A 25,508-nucleotide genomic window follows, 5' to 3' on the forward strand; every position below is an offset into this window, starting at 1 on the left:
GTGCATTAACTAAATAGAGGGAGAAAAGCAGTTCTTTAATGTACTTGGGACACACAGAGGATGAGGAAGCTCTTCATTAACCACCACAACCATCCACATGTTCAGTCACACAATACACTTCTAAGTATACACCATGTGTGTGATCTATGGAGACCCTTTAGGGTGTTGTGCCCATTTGTACTAAATAAATTAAAAATTTTAATTCCTTATTTACTAGATCAATGTAAGGGGGAATGGCTCTCTTCTAATTACAGTTTGGTTACAAGTCTCTGAACAAGTAGAGTACTATGGGTATGGAACATTGCACAAAATGCTAGTCCTAGTTGATCATTGGTTAGTTCTGCTGAAATTTCCTCTCTTCTTTTTTATTCTTGGTTATAAGTGATGAATTTCTCGGAGGTGAAGGAGAGAATATTGAGAAATGAAGGCAATTTAAAAGCAAAAGATTATCAATAAAAAAATTCTCATAAGTCAGTGTAGGGGATTATTCTGAAATTATGTCCAAATTCCTGTCAAAACATGGTTACTACGGTAAACTCAGGACAGTATATCTGTATTAATAAATTGATTCTTTGAATGTTCAGGGAAATGTGGAGAAGAAGAGGGAGAGGAAGAGAAAGAGAAGGAAAGAGAGGAGGAAGAAAGAGGGAAAGGGACAGAGAACAGGGGAGTGAGAAAGAGGAAGAACAAGAGAGAAAAGGGAGAAGCAAGCGAGAAGGGGGAAGGGGAGGAGAAAGAAGGGGAAGACAAAGAGAATATGGTATAGGGAGACTTATCTGAGAGTTGTCTATATGCCTCAGCACACAGACTTTAGCTTAGATAGCCTAACACTGCCAGATCAAATCCTGGTTTAGAGTACCTTTTTAAAAACATCAGCAAGAAGAGTTAATACATTTATAATAAAACAAACCTATGCTTGTGTTCATGAATCTATTGGAGGAAAGCATAAGGCAACTGGCCCTGAGTTAAAAAAGGAAAGATAAAGAAGGATGTTTATCAATAGATGAAAATGTTATCAATGAACAAACAGCCAATTCCAGTTTGACAAGTTTGCAAATTTCCCACTTAAATACTCTATCTTCAGATCACTAAACACTATTCAAGTTTTGAACTTGAAATATGGAAATGAAAGATAAAAAGAAAGGGAGATGCAGGAGCAGATTAAAAATGAAAAGCAATTTCTAGATTTCAATACTATAATCATATTGGCAAAGAAAAGTTGGTCTTCCATCCAATTATGCCCAAGACTCCAAATATACCAACAAGTACCTTGGCCAGTTTCTCAGGGATAAGTTCTTCTTTTGGACCTCCAATTTCCTCATCATCATCATCCTTCTTCTTCTTCTGATTTCTCTGCTGCTTCTCTTTCTCCGCATTCTTTTTCTCTTCTTCAAGTTGAGCTTTCTTTTGAGCTCTTCTTTGTTTATTACGTAATTTCTTTAGCTCTTTGTCTGACATGTTTGCTATAAGTAGAAAATTTAAAAATGATTAAAACTCTTTTTGAAGTTTCAACATCTAATGTTATTTATTTCATTTAGCATCACCATTCCCTCAAAAGTATTGCATGGGAAAACAGGAGCATGCACACACAAACACACGGAACATATTTTAAGTGAATTAAGATAAATTTTTAAAAATAGTGAATTTCCTTAATATATCTCTCACATCTGAGCTGGAAATCACTGACAAATATATCTGAAAGGCTATCCTATTCAAATTGCAAGCAGTAAATTACTTGTCTGTGATATCAGTAAGTAATGCTTATTAGGATAATTCTTATTATTAATAATACTGGGGTGGGGGGGCAGCTAGGTGGTGCAGTGGATAAAGCACCAGCCCTGGATTCAGGAGGACCTGAGTTCAAATTCGGCTTCAAATACATAGCTGTGTGACCCTAGGCAAGTCACTTAACCCCACTGCCTAACCAAAAACAAACAAACAAAAAAATAATAATACTTGGGGAAGAATTTTAAAATTTCAAAATGTTTCACTATGAAAATTCAAAAACAAAGGGGGGGGCGGACTAAATACCCAACCTGCTCTCATTTTCTTGCTTTCTCTCTCCCCAATCAAGAATTAAATAACAGCAAAAATACACTCAAACAAGTAAAAAGTCACAGACACAAAGACAATTATGCGGACAGTTGGAATGGCTGGATTTATTACCAGTTAGGACTCAATGGCTGAAGATAGTTAAAACTCTCTTAACAGTACTATAGCGGTTTATAATTTACACATCTAAGTGTAAAGCAAGCATCAAGGTAATTCATGTGAAACAAATACTGGCAGCCTTCCTATATGAAAACTGCAAGCCTTATTAATTAGATAATTCTTTCACTTTTTTGCTTTGCATACACAGAAAAAGGACCTATGAAAAGAAGACATCATAAACCATAGATCATAAAAATCATCTACTCCTACCTGCTTATTTTGCAGATGAAGAAAATGATGCCCAAAGGTTAAGTGATCTGTCTAAATTCAGAAAGCTAAGGAGATAGCAGGAACTGTTAACTTGGGTCTAACCATGACTCCGAGGCTGGTGTTCTCTCAACTATACTGTGTTGATACTTCCTTTTGTTAATTTTTAATTCTTGATTCATTAGGATGCTGATTCAATTAAAAAAGAATTGGAGTTTTTATAATATGCCATTTATAAAAGGCAACTTAAATTGACAGTGTAAATTGTGTCAAATTATATTTTTCCATCTTAAACTGGTGTAAGCATTTATCCCAAAAATAATTCTACTCAGAAATTATGTATTCACTGATAAAGTAAGCCAACAATTTACCAAGAATAAGTCTCATGATGCCAACTATGGCAACTATATGTCCACAATACTTAATATAATGACTTTAAAAGTGTTCCTTAGCCAAGAGACATCCTCAGTTCCAAAAAGAGAAACTAACTCCACACTCTGCTGTGTGTAGGGATTTTTCTGTGCTCACATAAGTGCTCAAAAATAGACTTGCTACCAGAGTTCAGGAGTAGCTATCTCATTTCCCCTAAGAATATAAACTCCTTGGCACAAAGTGGAAGGTTTGGGCTGATGATACTGGGAACTAATGATAAGCAAAATCAATGAACTAACACCCAAATTCTAAAATTCTGAGAAATTAGAATAAATAAATTAAAAATATCAAAAAATCCAGCACCCCAGAATGGTAAAAAGCCAATACTAAATTTCAAGATAAAACATGTTGCCCTTGTTTTAGCTGCTCTCTATAAAATCATTATTGTCCACTAACCTAGTGGTTTCAAAATGTTTCCAAAATAAGCATTCTTTCTAAAATAGTAAATATGAAAGTACGTATATTTATGTGACCTGAGTTCAAATCTGGCCTCAGATACCTGACACTTACTAGCTGTGTGACCCTGGGCAAGTCACTTAACCCCAATTGCCTCACCAAAAAAAAAGAAAAAAAAAGTAGAATGTCTTCTGTTTTGTTCCAAATTTTGCCTATTTTCCCTTCTATCTCAAGGGTACTCTCTATATCTCCAGACGTTCCAAAAGCCTAGTACTGGTAGATTTCACCAATATATTTCAAACTTTAAAGTGTTTCATGGACAAATTACTTTGGAAAACACTGATTTAAACCTTCACGAAAAGAATTCTATGGTTTGCATTCATTAAAGGACGATAGAGTGAAAGGTTATCATGTATGTTTATACCACAGATAGAAGGCAGCAGGAAAAAAAAAGCTGACAAAAGCTACTTTAAATTTCTCCTCTCCTCTGTCTGTCTATAAGATCTGCCTCTCTCTCCTTTTTAATGTGGGGGAAGAGGCACCATGGGTTGTGGACAGAGAGCAAAACTAGAAGCCATGATGAGCAAGGACAAGTCCTGCCTCAGATCTATAACACTTTGTGACCCTAGTCAAGTGGATCAAAGCCTCCGGACTCTGGGTAACTCTCTCACATTCTTAAGTGGCAAGGCAGGTGCTGAACTGAATTGGAAGGAGCCCCCAGAACCTCCTTATGCCATGTCTAGTCCACATTTCTTCCTTAGATGAGCTCAAACAGAATTCAACATCACTGAGTCTAAATCTCTCATTTAACTGATATAAAAGCTATGGCCCAGGGGGTAAAAGGACTTGTTCCCTGACCCTTGGCCAGACAAAGTCAGAATCAGGCTCAGAGCCCAGGTCTCCTGATTCCTAGTCTAGTGCTCTTCCAATTATTTCAGGTTGCCCTGTCGGCAATTTCAAACTTGACACAGATCAAGTTTGCAAAAATATTTAAATTTATTTCTAACCCCTGAACAAAAGCAGCCACAAAATGACAACTGCAGTCAACTTTAAATGACCCAAGGCCAATTTTACTGGTGCCACTGACATAGCTTCCTGCTGAAGAAATGCACCAGCATAAAAGACCAGTCCTATAAGAACGGAGGCCTTCAGAGCTGACCAGCAGCATTCACAAACTGCTCAAATGTTCTTCTGAAGGTGGCAGGGGGAAAGGGACTGGATGACAACTAGCTTTTAGGTTTTATCATTATGCGGAGACAGGTTACTAGGAAGGGAGAGCAGGGAGAAAAACAAACTGGACAATGAGTCAAAAAGCACAACAGCTGCAGTGGGAGAGAACACCAGGGTGGGAGGGAAGAAACCTGACCTTCAGTCCCAGCATAGGCACTAACCCATTATAAAGAACCACTTAATTTCTGTGGATATCTATAAAATAAGGGTGTGAGACTTCATGGTCTTTAAGGTTTCTTTTAGTACTAATGTGCTATTCTTTTCCATATATAAAAATTATGAAATTCAAAAATACTTAGTAAATGTTATTGGTCATCATTAAAGTAAGAATTTCTTCCGTGAATAAGTTGGTAATAAGAAATATAACTGAGCTGTAACATAATCATTCACTTTTCAATGAAATACACAGAATACAACATTCTCACTAAAAGAGCACCCAAAGACAAAATAGGATACATACAAGAAAGCATCTGTTAATATGCACACAAAACAGAGTAAACCAAAAGAAATCAGAGTGATCTTATACCTGTATCAGCCTCATGTTCTTTATTCTCATCTGTTAGTGGGTTATCATGAAGTTTCAAATAGATCTCTATAGCAATCCTCGCTGCCTTGAAGTAAAACGGATGTTGTCGAAGTACATCTTCTAGTTTTAACAAGTCCACATAAGACCTAAGTGTAATCTTCCTCATACAGTACGTATGAAAGTCAAACTGGTCATCAGTGATTTCTACAAAATGCTAACATAATACAATGTTCTTTAGCAAGTATTAATGTAGAGAAATGTAAAAAAAAAAAAAAATCCTATGAAACTGTGGAATTACTTTGATTTCTTGTAAAAAAATTAGGAAAATGAAACCCAAAACAAAAGTTCATAGTAACTCAAAATTTATCCTCAAATCATACTGTAAAGGACATCAACAACAGAAAAAAAACAAAACAAAAAACAAACTCCAAAATCTATCAATCACACACACACTAATTAGAAGCAAAATGAAAAGAAAAAAAGTCAATTCATTCTGAATGAACTATTGTAGGGACACTTCTTATCTGGGAAAATGAAATAACAGCTAAGAAACTCTATGTAATAATTAATTAGAATTAGTGTTTTATGAATACTGCCATGAATACTTCAATAGAATTATTGAGAAACAAAAATGGTAAGGGCATTACTGATGAAAAATAAATTGGCTTGTTAAGCATTATTAACATTAATATGTGCTTTTTAAAAAATCAGCCACTAGGCCCTCTAAAAGTGGAAAATTAGAATAAGAGTATATCAATTTGAGTTCATTCACCAATTAAGTTCCTTCTTCTATTTCTGTAAGGCACTGTATCAGCTGGTAGGGATACAAAGAAAGAAAGGAAGCTGTCCCTGTTCCGAAAGAGTGAACATTCTATCGGGGAGGATGGGAGGTGCCTGCCCCCACATGACCCCTACCAAGAGAAATACAAAGTAATTTGAAAGGTGGAAGGTGTGGGACACCCAACATGAGGGAGGAAGGAGGGTCAGAAAAGTCTTTGAGTAAGAGGTTGCACCTGAGATGAATTCAGAAGAGGTGAATAAGGAGAAGGGGGGCAGGAAAAGATTACAGGAATGGGGCAGAGGGCACTTTTACAAAGGCAGAGAAAGCAGGAGATGGAATGCAATAATATAGCGTACAGAGAGGAACAAATCGGCCAATTTGGCAAAGACATAGATTACAAGAAAGAAAAATAAAGTTTGGAAAAATAGGCTGGAGACAGATTGTGAAGTGGTGCAAATGTTCAATGGAGGAAATCTGAATAGGGAGAAATAAAGTTCCTTGAACAGGGGAATGGTATAGTTAGATTCATGCCTTAGAAATTCTCCATTTGGCAGTTGTGTCAAATATGGATTAGCAATGACATCCAAAGAAAATTTCAATTAATATATTTATGAAATTTTTAAAAAAACCAATTCTACAATAGTTAGAAAAACTATACTATAAAAGAGATTTTTAGAAAAAAAAGTATATGTCAAAATAAAATTTCAAAGAAGAAATTTCATGACAAAGAAATATTTTACTTACTCTCTCAATTTCATGACATTTCTTAAGTGCTTCACCAAATTTATTCATTGCCTTATAAGCCTGTGCACATTCTGTCTGGAACCACATACACTGCATTTCATTCAAATTTTCCACTGCAGATGTTCCCTCCTATTGGAAAAGCACAAAATATTAATAAATCAACGCTAACATTTTATTGCGGCATTGAACTCTGATCAATTCTGCAAGAATCGCTTAATTTTTTAGGGAATATGCACAAGTAAGCAAAATTATATTTCTAATCTATGCAAAAATAACTGTAGTTCCAATAAATGTTCAAAGGGTTCAAAGATTACCTACACATCTGTCACAGATTGTAGAAGGACTTTCTATAATTGGCCTCCCAGGTTCCTGCCAACTTTTAAGACTTAAAACAAAGACTTAAGAACATAAAAGAACATAGAATTGTTTGGGAATGCAAGAACCTGCAAATAAAGAGCAATGCTTTTAGGTTTCTCATGTTGACTTATCTGACTTTTTTTCTTTTAGAAACTTGGATTTCCTAACCAAAAAAAGTTAGAAGAAGATAGAAGTCTGTTTAATTCTAATAATTATACATTAGATCTGAAGTCAAAGAAAACAAATAAAAAATACATAAGCTGATTCAATTAAACAATTCAAATGTATTATTCTTCAGGGATAGTGGCTGTCTTAAATCAAGGATGGCAAAAAAACAACAAAACAAAAGCAAACAAAAACCATTCCAAATACCCTTGATTAACTCATTGAATTCACTTAGTTTCTTACCAATGACTTCAAAATTAATTATTTTAACTAGTTTAGGTTATCATTCAATTGTCTGATATAACAGTAAAACTAATTGGAAAAGAAAATTCTGAAAATTCTGAAAAGAGACCACTTGTGTGATATATATATGTAAATATCCACATACTTTTAAAAATCTATTCCTTTCTGTAAGTTGAAAAAAATACATTAAATGTAAAAAGAATTTTTTTGTTTATAAAAAAATTAAACTGAATATTCTTGATTACTGTTTTAAATCAAATCCACTCTGTTGGGATAGTTTTTGAGTGTGAAGAAAATGATTATGAAAGAAACCAAAGCCTGTGAAAATTGATATACAAACCCTTGTAAACTTAGAGCACATTTCCTCAGCCTCTTTAATCAAGTTGGCTTTCAGCATGTACTTGGCACATTTGGAGTTGATAAACCTGTCTGCTGTGTCCAGGGCCTGAGCTTCATCCATCCACCTAGCAGCTTCTTTAATATTGCCAGCATGCTTACAAGGAAGAAGTAAACATCACATGAGAATGACAACTTTTTAAAGGATGTAAAAGATTATTTAACCACTGAAAATTTAACTGACAAAAGAAAACACAAAAGCAAAGAATATAAACAAATGTAAAAAAATGATTCTTCTTTGTCACCTAGGATCTCAACTAGTTAATTAGTGAAGCCACATATTTTACTATAATTTAGTATTTTAGTTATTTCATCACTTTGAGAAGAAATCAATTTTTAATGCCTTCTGGCTACAAAAATAACAAGGCTCACATTTAGAAAGTGTTCTTTTAATAAGCTTATGTAAGCATCATTATCCCAATTTTACACAAAAATAAGTTGAGACTCAGAAACTGCAAAACAATTTGCCCCTAGTTTTACAGCTAATCAGTGGAATGAGGCTAAAATTAAACCCAGGCCACTCAGCTCTAAGTTAAGCTTGCTTTACCTGTATCAAGAAGCATTCATATCTGAACAGAATGTCACCAAATATTACTTTAGATTACTCCAACATATTAGCCACATACAGCGAGCACAAAGTAACAGCAGGGTGATCCTATAGCTTTAGACCGTGGCTTTTCCTTACTCCTCTTCCCAAAACTCACTCAACAAGTCATGGCTTATGACAGTCAAGGTCAACAGTGCCCCCAAAACTAAGGAGCATCTTATGAATAATGGTTTAGGTGTTAACATTAAATAGATTTGGATACATATAAAGTTCCTGTATACTATTAAAGGTTTTTGTGGACATAAAATAATATCTTTGTCTTGGTAATCAAGCCATTCAAATTACTTTTCATGGAAACATAGTATGAGAGAAAGGTCAACATTCCCTAAGGATGCTACTTTGTATCAGCCTAAGAGGCAATATCTGAATTAGAAAAGAGAAGCACAATTGGGCAGGGAAAAGAGACCAGAAAAGTTAACAACTTCTCGTTTCTATATAAGATTTTCACAGTGTCACGTCACCATTTAATTCCAACTATTATGAAATATATCTTAACATAAAATTCACACGGTCACACAACTACTTGGCCTAAAAGCAAAAGCACACAGTATGTGATATGCACCAAGCTAAGTGCTTTACAAATGTTTTTTCATTTGATCCTTCTAACAACCCTGGGAAATAAGTGTTACTATTATTCCCATTTTACAGCTGTGGAAACTGGGGCACAGATGAGGTTAAATGACTTGTCTAATAATGTTAATGATGACTAGCTGGGACTGGATCTAAACTCAGGGGTTTCTCACTCTAGGTCCAGCTGTCTATCCATTGTTGCCACCTAGTCACCTCAAGAATATGTATATATATGTACACACACACACACACACACACATGCCATATAACTGGAGTGCTCCCTAGAATCTGAAGGGCAAGACCCAGGGAGACAAAAAGCAGGCAAGTCTGCTGAACCAAAAGTGCAACAGGAGACTGAGCCTGGCCCTGAAAAAAGACCCCATTTAGAAACTAAAAGAGGAGAACTGAGTGCAAAAAAGAAAAACTACAAACCAATAGCAAAAATAATTGCAAATCTAACTCCATAGAAACTGCAAAGAAGAGATTCAAAGGACGAGATGGATTTTCTCAAAGGACTGTATGAATATCTAGAAAAAATGAGATAAAAGCTCTTAAGAAATGGAAAGAGATTAGTATTTTAGAAGAGAGGGTAGTATCCTTACTCAAGAAACGAAATCTCTGAAATCTAGAATAGACCACAAAGAAATCAATGAGACAGCAAGACATTAAAATAAAATTGAACAACTAAAAAGAAGACAATGTAAGCTGATATCAAAAACAACTGACATGGAAAACAAGTCCCTAGGTAATGTAAGAATCACTGGACCAACTCAAAACCATGAATGTACATTAAAAAGACATTTCAAGAAATCATAAATGAAAACTTCCCAGATCTGGCAGAACCAGAGGGCAAGGCAAAGACAGAAGAACCCCCCCCCCCCAAAAAAATTAGCCAAAATCCAAAGATGAGAGCTTTGAAAAAATACTGCAAAGGGGCAGCTAGGTGGCGCAGTGGATAGAGCACCAACCCTGAAGTCAGGAGGACCTGAGTTCAAATCCAGCTTCAGACACATAAAAATACTTACTAGCTGTGTGACACTGGCAAGCCACTTAACCCCATTGCCTAGCCAAAAAAAAAAAAAGAAAGAAAGAAAAGAAAAAGAAAAAGAAAAAATACTGCAAAAAAGCAGAAAGAAGCAGTTCAAGTACCAAGCAATCACAATCAATATCACACAAGACCTGGCAGCTTCTACTAAAAAACAGTGGCAATCTTGGAATACCATATTCTAAAAGGCAAAAGAGACAGGATTACAACAAAGAAAACAACATAATTGTACAGTGTGGAAAAATGTACCTTTTATAGACTAGAGGACCTATAAGCGTTTCTGAAGAAAAGACCAGAGCTGAATTGGAATTTTGAAATGCAAACACTAGAGGCCAGAAAACCGTAGAAAAGTAAACTTCTTTGAGCAAATAGAAGAAGCTATATAATAATATGGGGAAAAGAAACAAGTTCCCTTGATAACCTTAATGTCTTCAAAAAGTACTGAGATTAAATTAAAACAAAAAGTAAAACAAACAAAAAGAGGTCCTAGAAGCAGACTGGTTATGTTGTAAGAGTTTAAAGAGATGAGAGGATAAAAAAAGTACACTAGCATAGAAAGGACAAAAGAGGTAGAATTGGCAATTTCTCATAAATACACAAACATAGAACAAAAGGGCATGATAAACCTCATTCTTACCTAAAAGGCCATGTTTAAAAAGAGGATAATACTGTGGAGGGCATAGTCACAAGCAAAACAAACTTCCTGATTCTAAATGGGGGATTAAAAAAAGAGAAACAGGAAAACAAAAACGAACAAACAACAACAACAACAAAAAAAAAACACCCTAGAATCTAAGGGTATACTTTTGATTGCCTCTTAGACAACCAGAGGGAGTAGCTGCATAAACTGCATAATATAAAAGGAATGGAATAAGAACTAAAAGAGAGAATTTCAGGGAATACTTGGCATGTATGAACTAAGAGACTAAAGTGAGCAGAGCCCAGGAGAACAATTTAAATAAGGGTAATAAACACCACGAAAACAAACAACTCAGAAAGACTTAAGAACCCTGAACAAATCAAAGATTAAGCATGTTTCCAAAGAACTTAGGACGAAGTATGTAACTTAACTCCAGACACAGAGAAGAGAGACACAGGAGGCAGAGACACACATTTTTGGACATGGTTACTAACGTGTATTCATTTTGCTTAACTATGCTTATTTGTTGAAAGGGTTTGGTTTTTTTTTCGGAAGGCTTTTTTTCTATCAGTTAAATGAGTAGGGAAAGGGGACTATTCTCAGGGGTAGGGGTAGTAATAATAATGCCAAAAAGGTGGGGAGGGGATTTGATTTCTAATGCAGAGAAAAGAAGAAAAGGAAGTTTAAAAGGAAGCATAGGTAAGTAGGGCAGTTTTAAAAACAATGTGCAGAATATGACTCTCTCTGTCTCCACATACACACACACACACACACACAGAATGTATACATGTAACATACATGTATGAAATGGTGATTTATGGTTCCACATAGAATCTGCTTTTTTAAATCAGGTTAAAATTTTTTAAGTCTTAAAGCTTATGAAACTTAGGGAAAGAATGATAACAAAAATTAATTTTACCTTATAGATTTTAGCTTTCACAAGAAAGAGTTCTATCAATGTAGGTGTACTCTCTATAGCAGCATTTATATATTCCAAAGCGATAGAGGGCTGCCCAATTTTGTCATAATGCTGTGCCAAATAGTACTGGACCCAAAGTAATGTGGTAGGAGGCTCTTCCTTGCCATCATCTAAAGGGAAAAAAAGAACATACCAGCAAGATTTCCCTAACTGCATTAAACTGTCAGTTTAAACTTGTACAACATGTTACATATACACAAATATATTTTTACTATACAAAATGATTAAAAGCAACTCATATTTACATACTGCTTTAGGGTTTGCAGCAATGAGATTTACATATGTAATCTTATCTGATCCTAACAACTCTCCTGCAAAGTAGGTGCTATCTTTTAAACCAAATCTGTGATTTCTTTGGTGTGGGAAGTCTCAGTGAGGAAAGGCCCTTTGATCAAAGCAGATCAGCAACTGCTCCACAAAGTCTAGTCTTAGAGAGTTGTTTGGGGGCAATGAGAGGTTAACTTACTCGTCCAGGATCACACAGCCAATGTGTCAAGCAGGATGTGAACCCAAGTCTTCCTGACTTCAAGGCCAACTCTCTACCCACTATTAAACAGTACTGCCCTAGGTGGTATTATTCTCGTTTTATGGATAATGAGCTAAGACTAAAAGATTAAGACTAAAAGGTTACCTCAGAGTCACAGAGGTAGAAGCAGAATTTAGGCCTTCCCAACGCCCAGTCTAGCACTCCATTTATTAAACCATACCATTTTCATTAAGAAACAATTAACAAAAGGAATAAATAAGCTGCTCAATTTTTTTTCTTTATTAAAGTTATATCTGCCATCTAAATGCCATAACCAATGGCAGACATTCTAGATTTGGTATTCAATAATGTATTAAATATTTCAAAATTTATTAAAAACAAAAACCTTGGCACTTACCAATGGGGTTAAATAACCGACAGCTTTTTAGAGAGGTTTCATAGCCTACTACTAACTCTTCTATGATTGCCACCTAGAGGACCAAACACACACAAAAAATTACAGTATAAAACCACACTTAAAAGACAGTACAAAACGCTATAGGTGATTGCTTTTTTCTATGACGTATATGTGTTTATACTATCCAAAATACGATCAGAAGCAAATGACCATTCCAAATAGGCAATTCGATTTCACATTTTATAAGCTCCTAACTATAGGTGTATAGGTGCTGGCCTGTTAACACCTAAATCCTTAGAAATGCAACTGCCACTTGGTGAATAACATCATGAAGGCCATGCTTATACTCAATGATTTTCTTCTGTAAATCACCTACCACCACCCCCCATAATATTATAGTATGCATTTAAGGAAGGTTATGGTCCCCTTCATTGTGACTCCCAGGATCAGAACATGATTATTAGCAGAAACCTGCTACATGAAAACATATACCTGAAGAACCTGTCAAAACAAATGCCATCATTATGGTAGTTATCTCCAACAACTAGCAGTAGCTTATCATGAGGACCTGCACAAGCAATAATGCTACCCACTGGTTTCAAGGTGCCCGTCCATAAAAGGTTCAATGTTAATTCTAAGTTTTATATTATTTTAATATAGCCAATATTTGATATGTGATTTTTAGACAACCTAAAAACTTCCTTCCTTTATCCAGCTAAATGTCAGGTTGATTATAGAATCACTGAGCTAGGAGGGCAAAAAGAGAGCCAGACATTTATTTGGAGGGTATCAAAAGAGACACAGGGCTGAGTCTCATAATAAATGCCAAACAAAGCATCAATGATTTCTGGAATACTCAAGGTATAAATTATAGAAATCTCTATTAAGAGAGTCAAATTTGCTTTTAAGAATCTCATAGAGAAGGACAGGGTAAAAGGAGAGAGATAATAGAATAAATGGGAAGGGGGGATAGGATAGAGGGAAATACAGTTCGAAACAGTTAATTGCGAAAAAAAATTTTGAAGCAGGTTTCTCTGATAAAGGCCTCATTTCTCAAACATGGAGAACTGAGTCAAGTTTATAAAAATAAGAGCCATTCCCCAATTGATAAATGATCAAAAGATATGATCAGTTTTCAAATGAAGTAATTAGAGCAATCTATAGCCATATGAAAAGATGCTGTAACTCACTATTGATTGAAGAAATGCAAATTAAAACAATTCTGAGGTACTACCTCATACCCATTAGATTGGCTAACAGGACAGAAAAAGAAAATGACAAATGTTGGAGGGGATGTGGGAAAAATGAGACATTAATGCATTGTTGTTGGAGTTCTGAACACATTCAACCATTCTGTAGATTAATGTGGAACTATGTCCAAAGGGCTATAAAACCATACATACCCTTTGACTGTATCCCAAAAGAGAGAAAAAAAAAAAAACCCAAAAGGAAAAGGACCTATAAGCAAAAAATATTTATAGCAGCTCTTTTCTGGGGACAAAGAATTAGAAATCAAGGGGATGCCCATCAATTGGGGAATGGCTGAACAAGTCGTGGTATGTGATTATGATGGAATACTATTGTACTATAAGAAATGATGAGCACAATGCTCTTAGAAAAACCTGGAAAAACTTGCATGGGCTGATACAAAGTGAAATGTACTGTGTACAAAGTTACAGCAATATCATAAGATGATCAGTTGTGAATGACTTAGCTATTCTCAGCAACACAATGATCCAAGACAACTCTGATGAACTTCTCATGAAAAATCCTATCAATCCCCAGAGAAAGAACTGATGGTGTCTGAATACAGATTGAAGCATACTTTTTTTACTTTCTTTATTCTTCTTAAGTTGTTTTTTTTAAATCTATGTTTTCTTTCACAACATGACTATCATGGATATATTTTGCATGACTACACATGTATGACCTACATTGACTTACTTGCCCTCTCAATGAAGGGGTGGTTGGGGAGGGAGGAAAGGAGAGAATCTGGAATTCAAAGTTTTAAAAACTGATTTTATATGCAACTGGGGAAAAATAAAATACTAATTTTTTTTAAAAAAGAATCTCACAGGCAATGGTTGAAAAAGGAAATTTCTATAATACAGTCAATAACAACTATATTGAAAAAAGGGGACCATTGGTATTCTGCAATATAAAGTGGAGTGAGAACAGGAAATAACAATGGTGTGAAAAAGTATTAATAATCTCTCGTCTCTGCGCACAGACTAATGCATTCACACACCCATCCATATATGTAATATAGAAAACATGACTTTCCTGTTCACAACAGAGGCATCTGAATCCAAAACAGAGATCAAAAACCATGAGAAACAGAAAAGAGCAAAAAATATGCAGGTACTAAGAAGGTAAATTTAGATTAATTTCTCTTCTACCTTTGATGATGACCATAAAGCAGTCATTTTTCAATCATACATTTTGAAAAAGTAGACAGCAGTGAGATTGAGCAGGAATGGGGGAAACCTGCAGCCTTGAAGCCACATGTGGCCCCCTAAGTCCTCGACTGTGGCCTTTTGATTTGAAACTTCACAGAACAAATCCCCTGAAAAAAGGGGCCTCGAGGCTGCAGGTTCACCACCCCAGGATTAGTGGAAAGGCAATCTCAATTAACAAAAAAATTAATTAAAAGAATGAAGCAACAATGAAACAAATTGAGAGCCCTATTTTTCTCCTGAATCTCTTTCAGAATCTTAAGAGTTAAAAGGAATCTTAGACATCATCTACTGGAGCCATTGCTCAAATCAATAATCTCATCTAAGAGATCCCTAACAGTCATCTACCTACTCTCTGCTTGGGAGGCATCTAGTGACAGGGAACTCATTACCCTAATCAAACCTAAAGTTATGATCTACCTCTTTCTAACTTTCCCTTATTGGTACTAAAAGTCACACCCTCCTGGGCACAAGCAGGGCAATTCTAATTCCTCTTCCCCTTAGCATCCCTTCAAATATCTGAAGACACTATCCTGTTTCATTAAAGTTTTTTCCTCTCTAAGCTAAATATCCTCCATTATATCAACCAATCTTTGTATGCAATGGATTCCAGATCCCTCACCATTTCACCATCCTCTGGCTGCACTTGGAAATTTTTTTTTCTAAAATTCAGTCCTAAGAACTGGATACAAATTTCCACATAATGATCAATGCAGAATACATAATGACTACCATCCTGACTTACTTTGGCTATCACACAAGCAATAATGCAGTTTATGATTGCATTAATTCTTAGGTTTTCACACATTACAGTGTAGGCTCATATTGAGCCTGCAATCTACTAAATGCCCTGGGTTCTTTTCATATGAATGTTTTCTAAATATCTATATCCCTAGCCAGATAATTTTTCACTGATTTCTTGGTCTCTTAAAATTCATCTTATTAGCTTCAATCCACTGTTAAGACGTCTTTCAGATCCTAAGTCTAATTCATTCATAGTGGTAGGCAACCCTATCAGTTTTGTGACAATACCATAATTATCACTAAGCATGCCCCCTGTGCCTTCATCCAAATAAATGGAAGTGGTGACTAGCACTGGATCAAAAGCAAAGACTATGCAATCTGATTGAGACATCCCTCCAATGCATAATTATTCATTAATTGACATTCTTCAGATCTCCTAAGTCAAACAAATCCAAACCCACCTAATTATACTATCATTCAACCCACATTTCTCCATTTATTCACAAATCTTGGTAGACTTTGTCAGGTACATTGCTGACATGAAAGTGTACTGATGGGATTGTATTCTCTTGACCTGCTAGACAGATACAAAACGTATCACTGACTTTTATTTTTCACCAAATTTACTACGAACAATGTTTGGGAAATTGTTGAGAAAATCACTACCTGACTCTTTACACAAACAACTGGCTGACTACTCTATGGAGAGTATTAAGGATAGAAAATTAAAGTACATTATCTAGACTTTTCAGACAATAAGAAGGAAGAAAAGTCAACCTGGGAAACGTCAAGGTCAGTTTCATAATACAATTGATAAGGATGTGGGAAATTAAAATTTAACTACACCAATTACTTAAAAGAAATGATACTCAAAAGAAAAAGTGGTAATCTTTATTTTTAATAAAAATTTTCTGTGAGCATTTTGAAACTTATTTTTCATCTTACCTTCTCTTTATCTTTATATAATGATCTCAAAGTATTAAAAACTGGTGGGCAGCCTTTACTGAAATTCATCCTTAGGAACTTATCCAAACATTCCTTAAACTTCTCACCTTAAGAAGAAAAAAAGAAATTACCATTAAGTTTTTTTTTCTACCAAGACATCACTTTAAAAATGTATACATTAGCTTCCGATAACTTTTGCATGACTTAAGTGAAAAATTACACATAGGAAAAGATAGTGGGAAAAAAAGGCTAAATGACAGAAATTGATGGATGGGGTAAGGACAAAATACCTCATAAAAAGCTAACAGTATAAATTAACAGAAAGTGACTGCACTCAGATAACTGATTTTAAAATACTTTTATCTGGAACCAATTGGGCCACTGACTGGTCAAAGACCAGTAAATACTACCAAAGTAAATACTACTTAGAAGACAAAGGATAAAGATGAGAGGGTGTGAAATTACAACTCCATGAATCAAACCTAGTAAAAACAAGCTGTTAACTCCAAAAATGGGAAACAAACAAAAGTAAAGATAGTTACCATTCAAATCAAAGCTAAACAGTAACCACGCAATGAAGCAAAAAAAAACAAAAAAAAAAACCTAGAACATCCACCAGTAAACAGTATCTCTTTGTCAAACAGAATAGTTAAAACATTAGCTTATATTTCAGGGTTTCAAAGATGTACAACATTAAAAAGCAAAGAATGTGCAGCAGGTAAATACAATATCAGGATAAAATTATAAATTCATTTGCAAAAACATTATAAAAAATAAAAAAAGAGATTATATAAGCACTATTGCCTCAAAAAAAGATTTAAAAAACCACCTGAGATAAAAGAAAAACTAAAAAGAACTTGACTGAAGATCCAGATAAGACACATCATCCTAAGAAAGTTCACAGACAAAACCCAAAGAACAAGAAAAAAGGAAATGCAACAAAATTGAAGGCATTTAAAAAATAATCTACACTCACTAGTGAAAAAAAGAAGAATCAATCTCATTGTACTTTATCACGTCTACATAGCAAGTGCTATATGAAAAAGTAGAAATCAAAATTAAGATGATCAAGTCGGGAAGAATACCCTGGAATGGACCAACTACATCTGAAAAGGATTAATTTGTAAAATATCTCAAATTCACAAAGCATTTATTGAGTGCCTATTACATGTCAAGCATTTCACTACCTGTTAGGTACACTAGGTACTTTGTCTTTGCATCCAAAGACAAAAATTCTGAAAATAGTCTCTACCCACAAGGGGCACACATTTTATCTTGAAGAGGGGAAGATTCCAAAAGAACACAAAAACATCTCAGATGATGATTTATGGGGAAAAAAAGACAACCAAGATCATATAAACCTAATGTGTAATTTAACATCTCTCCTAAACTGTTCAATTTTACCTATTTATAAACAGATAAAAAATACAACCTTTACAAAAAAGTGACAATCTATTTCCTTTGGTCACTGCTACTCTATTTTCCATCTATCTACTTATAAAAAATTTGTTGCCTTCAGCATTTTTAAAATAGGCAATGTGTTTTTCTACTATCCTCACTTTATAACACTTCATATAAATCTTTTATATGTAATTTTGTATGCTTTGTATTTATCATGACATAGTGTGCTGATGCTAAGGATATAAATGTTTTTTACATTCTTGCCATACATTACTAAATCAACAGACCACACCTTTACAGTCATACCACTAAGATATGAATGAATAAACGACTGTACCAAAACTCTTGATAAAATAGCATTTGGCTTGCTTGGCAAAGCAAGAGTGCCTCCATCTCTGAAGGCTCTCATCAAACAAGCTATCTCTCACAAAGTGTTATGACACGTAAATATGGAGATAACGTTCAAATCAATACGATTAAATTTAACACACTTTTTTAAAGTCACCTATACTATGTACAAGGTATCGGTGATATAAAGATTAAAAGTCAACAGTCCCTGCCCTTGAGGAGCTTACAGTCTACTGAGGGGGTAAAAAGCACATACACCAGTACTTATCATAAAGTAATTTTCTCTGGAGGGCAATGAATTGGGCAAATCTGAAAGACTTCCTCTGGAAGCTGTACAATCTAGCTTCTAACTCCATCACTCTTTCCAACTCCTGTTGGACACTTTCTCCTCCTTTGGCTTTTAAAACACAACTGTCCTCTTAGTTCTACTCCTAACTTGTTAATCTTTCCTGTTCAGCCTCTGCTCTCATGGGCTAAGCATGGTATTCTCAATACGCTTATAATCTTTCCTCTGATCTCAATGGTTTTCTAGGCTTTAAGGATCATCTCTAAGCAGACTATCCCCAAAATCATATAGCCCTAATCTCTCACCAGAACTCCAGTCCCAAGTGACCAGCCATCAGTGAGACATAATCATTTGAATAGGCAAATCACACCTAACACAATGAGATTTTCTCCCCAACCTCTCTTATTTTTGCTAATGTGACTGCCCACCCAGGTTTGCAATCTTTATCTCTGTCTCTTCCATTTCCTTAAACCCCCTATCCAATCAGCAGTCAAGTTTCACCAATCCTAGTATCGTATCTCTTATTGATGCTTCACATCTACTTACTCCTCTACCTCAATTCAGGATCTCATTATAAAAACAAAACAAATCATGGGACATGATTGAAATGTTACTTTACTTCACCTTATGAAATGACAAAAAAATAAAAAATAAGTAAAGGCTGAATGATCACTTATTGAGTAGAAGTAATTCTTGAAAAGGTACAGGTTCCTTCTGATGTCCTTTCTGCCTGTCAGATTCACAAAAAAGCAAGAGAGAAAAGTGGATGGAGTGTGGGAAGAATGATGGTGGTAGGAAAGAAGGAGAAAGCGTAGAAGCCTTAAGAAAGAAGGAAGTTTAGAATGGGCCATAAACAAGCAAGGAAGCTTTGTGTCTACTATGTTTAATATATATTTTTCTAAAACTGGATATAAAAGTTTCATATATGACTCTCTGTTTTTTATATATTGAAATGCTCATGTTTGTTAACTTTAGTGCATAATAAAAAAGAAAAATTTAATTTTAAAGAAAGATTTGTTCATCAAACTATAAAAACTAAGTGAATATTCAAATCATAACAAGCAGCTGGACAGATAACCTATCAAATTAATGTGTATGTATATGCAGAAGCACTTGCACCTTGGACAAATACAACTGGAGGAGGCAAAGGAAAATGCAAAGATCAATGTAGATCACATAGGGAAAATTATGCAATACTTTTGGTGACCCAAAACTCTTCACTGATGTAGAAAAGCACATCTCTTTAACAACAACATTCTCCTGGTGATGCTATGCAGCTGCAAATATAGATTATCATGATCCCAGGAAAATGAGAATTAGAGATAATCTAAAAGGAAATGAAAAATGAATAGTATGCCATCAACAGCATATACACTAGTACCTGTCAAGGATATGTAAGGTGGGAAAATAAGAGAATTTGCACATTGAGTAGATGCTTTCTGGAGGAAAATCTCAATGTGCCATAGGCCTACAATTTCTGGCAGTAAACAAATTACTTAAACCAATGAAATTATATCTCCGTTAAAGTAAGTTTCATATACTCAAAGGCTAAAAAAGAGGCAAATAATCAGTAATAAATGTAAAACCCTAACATTTTTATTCCCTTGCAAAAATTATCACTTACCAGATAAAAAGTTGAGTGGCAGCCTTCTTGGTACTAATCCCCTAGGATACTTAGTCCAGGCTTCCTCATAAATTTTTAGACGCTCTAACATATTGACTATAAAGAAAAAACCATATATATATATTTTCACATACAAAAATTATATAATACATTTATGTATTATTCCCAGTGAAAAAAATATACATTCCCAAAATATATTACACTAAACTGATTCTTTCTTTTGTTGTTTGTTTATTTTTACTAGGCAATGGGGTTAAGCGAATTGCCCAAGGTCACACAGCTAGTGTCAAGCGTATAAGGCCAAATTTGAACTCAGGTCCTTCTGATTCCAGGGCCAATACTCTATCCACTGTGCCACCTAGCTGCCTCCAACTAAACTGATTCTTAATGGAATATAATTTCCAACATTTCTCAGCTACATGATAATCCCCATTGGAAATTTGTACACAGTATGAAAGGATTTCTGCAATGCTACACAGTATTTTTTGGTAATTAACAAAAGATATTTTTAGCAAAGTAAGCTCACACTCCACAGAGAATAGTAAAGAGTATTAAAACTTTACCTGGCTTGAGTGACTTTTCTAAGCCTTTGTAGTACGCCCAATTTTCAGGATTCCTCTCTTGTAAACCTCTATATACATCAGTAGCTTCTTCCAATCGGCACAGTTGTAACAGAAGTTCCCCTGAAAGCCAAATTAACTCAATGTGTGAAGAAGCAGAGGTCCTTTCAGTTAAACTTTTCCTTAAAGATTCTTACCAAAATAAAAAATACTAGGTTAATTACCAGAGCTATCAAATTTTCCACATAGCCACTTAATGAGTAAAGACAATGAATTGTCTCTTCCAATCTTCTTTCCTTTCTCACAACTCTCCTTCATCCATTTGTCTCTTCTGTATCCTGAAAAGCCCATCTACAGGGGCATGAAAGGCTAAGTTCCGATGAGTGCTATTTGAGGCCTCTCCAGAGACACTGACAAAGTTGCCAACTATTAATAATTGTTGTAGTAGTTTCTTTGATGCAAAAACTCATTCAGCAACGATTTTATGGGGGTGTGGGTGTGTCTTTAAAAAAAAAAAAAAAAGTGGATGCTACAACTGAATTTAATACTCCAAAGGTGAATGAATATGAGGGAGTACGATGGGACTCTAATTTCCCTAATCCTAGACATCAGACCTCTTATTGTAGCCAAAGATTACATTAGATTTATTAGTCACAGAGCAGCTGCTACATCATGCTGTTGACTTATACTGAGCATGGAGGCCACTAAAACCCCCTGATTTTTTTTCATGTGAACAACTTCCCACCTAAGAAGCTGATTTTTTTTTACCCACATATAAAACCTTACATTTATCCTCACGTTATGTTAAGCCATTCTGCATATTCTGTTGGAGCTAAAGGTCCCCACAAGTTGAAAAATACTGGACTGGGTAGTCAATACGGCTTTCTCAAAGTCTTAATGATATTTTTTTTAAATGAGGCAATTGGGGTTAAGTGACTTGCCCAGAGTCACACAGCTAGTGAGTGTTATATGTTGAGGTCAGATCTGAACCTAGGTCCTCCTGATTCCAGGGTTGGGGCTCTATTCACTGCACCACCTAGCTGCCACCCCCTTTTTTTAAATTTTTAGGCAATTGGGGTTAAGTGACTTGCCCAGGGTCACACAGCTAGTAAGTGCCAAGTATTTGGTCTGAGGTCGGATTTGAACTCAGGTCCTCCTAACTTCAGGGCTGATGCTCTATCCACTGCACCACTGAACTGCCCCCTCAAAGTCTTCTAAACAAAAATGTGGTAAATTTTTAAACCAAGAAAGAATCTTTTGGAAACTCATCATGCTTGTAATTAGGGGAATGGAGGGAATTACAGGATCCTAGTGTAGAGCTACAGAGCATGTCAGTGGTTATAAAATCCAACACAAATTTCATAGAGGAAAAAACTGAGGTTAAGAGAGGCAATATGACTTGCCTACAGGACTAAGCCATACAGGACTAAGTCATCCACCTTTAACCACTAGACCTTTAATTAAACTCTACTAGCACATCTTTTTCCAAATGTCCTACCTCCTCACTTACATGTGTAATAGCTGAGGTGTGATTTTCTGATTCTAGCTAGTAAATAGTCTCCATTTACAGTAAAGAAGAATACAGACTGAGATCCCTTGTAATTTTCTTCATTGTGGCTTGTAAAGAATCAAATATTTGTAAAATAAAAAATAAAACACTACATTAATATAACTGTTCATAATAAAACAATTGAAGCCCTTAATTAATAATAAAACACAATAGATTAATAGTGGGCATTTCAAGGATTTAATCAGTGAATAATTAATTATTACCAATAACAGTAGGTCACTATTTCTGTAACAGTTTCATATTAGAACTACTTCACAAACACTACTTCATTTAATCCTCACTAATATGCTTGTGGGGTAGACTGGGCTGATATTATCAGCCTTAATTTTACAGTCTAGCAAAGTGGTGCTCAAAGAAGTCACACAACTCACTGGAGTCAAATGTCCCATTTCCCACCCAATGCACTTTCTCATAACCTGAGATGTTCTCAGCCAATCTTTGTATGGGACACTCAATCGGGGACAGGGAAGCTGTGCTTTCCACTTCTGACCTTCCTGAGGAGTGCCCCTTTCTTCTACTTAAGAATCATTTGATTACTATTATAAAAGCACCAACCCCTCACAGTACCTGCTCTTGAAACACCAAAGAGATAAGAGCCTAGTGATTAGTGACAACTTTATTAATCAATTCACTTTTAAAAATATATACATTTTTACTTTGGGTGGAAAGAGGTATTTCCATTTTTATATAATATTAGAATTAACTGTTCAATAGAATATGCTTGTTACTCTATCTGGTCCTAAGAAAGAGAGGCTATGAATTCAAAATATAGAATAAAACATACATTTTTAGATATAGCCAACACAGTAATTTGTTTTGCTTGGCTATGTATCCTTGCTACAAGGACTTTCTTTTTCTTTTCTTCTCAAGTAGGGAATGGGGAATGGGAGAGAAAGGTAATTGAGGTATCTTTTTTTTTTTTAAATCAGAAAAGATATCAGAAGGAAGGTTAGAAAGTAAAACAGCAAAGCACGACAGCTTTCAAAGCTACATGTTGAATTTATGATACAGACTTAAAAAGCAGTTCATAATAGAAATCTGCACTTCATATACAAGTTTGTCTACTATGAATATAGATATGATTTATTTGGTATTTAAGTTCAGAATAAAAATAAATTTTAAATGGTTATTTGCAAAATTCTGATTGTATTTTTAAAATTAAATTCCTTTTAAAAGTTATTTAGCAATTATTTTTCTCTGCTACTTCTCTTCCCTAGGTCCCACTAAAAATAAAGGAAAACAAGCAGTAATTAAAACAATTAGATACTGGTTAAAAACAGATATTTTAACCAGGGGAGCAGACAAGGACATACTGAAGTAACTTAGTGGTGTAGAGTTCAATAAACACAAAGACCCCAGTTCCTGGGGTAAAAACCCACTATCTGACAAAAACTGCTGAGAAAATTGGAAAGCAGTCTGGCAGAAATTAGGTTTAGACCAGTATTTCACACCATTTATTAAGATAAGCTCTAGTCAGATACATGACCTAAATATAAAAGGTCATATCATAAACAAATTAGATGAACAAGGAAGAAATTATCTTTCAAATCTATGGATGGGGAAAAGTTCATGACCAAACAAGAGACAAAATCATAGAAGATAAAATGGACAATTTTGATTATATAAAACTGAAAAAAAAATTGTACAAACAAGTCCAATCCAAATAAGATAAGAAGGGAAACTGTTAACTGGGGTTAAAATCTTGGCACCAAGCTTCTCTGATAAAGTTCTCACTTCTAAGCTATGTAAGGAACTGATTAAAATTTATAAGAATAATACATTTAAAAAAAAAAAGAATAAATGGTAGTAGTGCCTTTAACCGAAATATTTTGTCGAAAGTTTTTTTCATCTATTGATATAAGCATAATTTTGCTTTTTATTGTTACGATTTGGTCAATTATGCTTATGGCTTTCTTAATATTAAACCAACCCCACAATCCTACCTGGTATAAATTCAACCTGGTGTAATCTTTGTAATATGTTGCTGTAGCCTCTTTTTTTTAGTACTTTATTTTAAATGTTTTCATTAATATACATATATATATTTATCAGGAATAGTTTTCTTTCTGCATATTCTATTTTGACTCTCTTCGTTTAGGTATCAAGACTACGTTATATCATAGGAAAAATCTGACAGGATCCTATTTTTGTGAAATGCTTCTATAATATTAGAGTTAATTGTTCTTTCATTGTTAGATAGAATTCACTTGCAAATCTATCTGGTCCTGAGAGGTGATGGACTTAAGATGCAGAATAAGACATACAATTTCAAACACAGCCAATGTGGGAATTTATTTTTTTTAACTATACATTTTTATTACAAGGGCTTTGTTTTTCTTTCTCCCAATAGGGGAGGGAGCACAGAGGGGAGGGAGAAAGGAAAGAAGAAAGAAATGAAGGAAGAAATAAAGAAAAAGAAAACAGTATCATTGAGGCATCATTTCTAAAATATGCAGCACAGAGAACAGAAGGCCAGAAAGCAGCAGTTTTGAAAACTAGAGGCTAAACTTATTAAAATTACTGTACATTAGACAGATTTACAGTTTCATATATAATCCTTTCTGTTTAATATGTATATAGAAATGCCCATCTTATTTGACATTTAAGTTCATTTGATATTTAATTTAAATTAAATTAAATTTGATATTTAAATAGTCATTAACAAAACATTCATGGTACATTTGACAGTGCAGTGTATAAAAAGTGGATGAAAAATTTAATAATTTTGCTTAATAAATTACTTGCAAAATCTAGAACATTAATTTTCCTGTTGTTAAAAAAACTAAATAAATTATCTATAACTGTCATCAGTCATCAATTAACTGCTTTTAGCCCCCTTCCAGTCATATTAAATGTTAAAGGAAATGACATTTTGAAGAGATTACCTTTGGTTTCTTCAACAGCAAGTTTATCACATATCTGCTTTTCATAGGTGCCAAGGTGTTCCAATGCTTCTCTATAGAGTCCTGCTTCCCGAAGGACTTGATTTTGATACAAAAGGAGCTCACTATATTCATAATCCACTTTATCAGGAGATGTCTGCAGAATATGAATATTAACATTTTATTATTTTTTGTATCAGAAAGTTTCACATCCAAAAATGTATAGAAAAATAAAAGGATAAGACTTTATTAACACATTTTATTTTTATACTTCAAGAA

At 34.6% G+C, this 25,508-nt stretch overlaps 1 protein-coding gene across 2 annotated transcripts in view; it reads right to left on the reverse strand.

The window, feature by feature from the left end:
• NAA15 (N(alpha)-acetyltransferase 15, NatA auxiliary subunit) overlaps nucleotides 1-25,508 on the reverse strand; it is an 87,528-nt gene that overhangs the window by 16,984 nt on the left and 45,036 nt on the right. For both annotated transcript variants that reach the window (XM_027857544.1, XM_027857545.1), the window contains exons 6-15: nucleotides 25,233-25,386; nucleotides 20,781-20,900; nucleotides 20,218-20,313; nucleotides 16,559-16,665; nucleotides 12,414-12,486; nucleotides 11,470-11,639; nucleotides 7,633-7,785; nucleotides 6,528-6,656; nucleotides 5,003-5,216; nucleotides 1,270-1,463 (exon numbers count right to left, since the gene is read on the reverse strand). In XM_027857544.1, coding sequence (XP_027713345.1) covers nucleotides 1,270-1,463; nucleotides 5,003-5,216; nucleotides 6,528-6,656; nucleotides 7,633-7,785; nucleotides 11,470-11,639; nucleotides 12,414-12,486; nucleotides 16,559-16,665; nucleotides 20,218-20,313; nucleotides 20,781-20,900; nucleotides 25,233-25,386 — 1,410 coding nt within the window. The remainder of the gene's footprint in view (nucleotides 1-1,269; nucleotides 1,464-5,002; nucleotides 5,217-6,527; nucleotides 6,657-7,632; nucleotides 7,786-11,469; nucleotides 11,640-12,413; nucleotides 12,487-16,558; nucleotides 16,666-20,217; nucleotides 20,314-20,780; nucleotides 20,901-25,232; nucleotides 25,387-25,508) is intronic.

The sequence above is a fragment of the Vombatus ursinus genome, unplaced genomic scaffold (genome assembly GCF_900497805.2).
Source record: "Vombatus ursinus unplaced genomic scaffold, bare-nosed wombat genome assembly UNPS02012179.1, whole genome shotgun sequence".
Lineage (NCBI taxonomy): Eukaryota > Metazoa > Chordata > Mammalia > Diprotodontia > Vombatidae > Vombatus > Vombatus ursinus.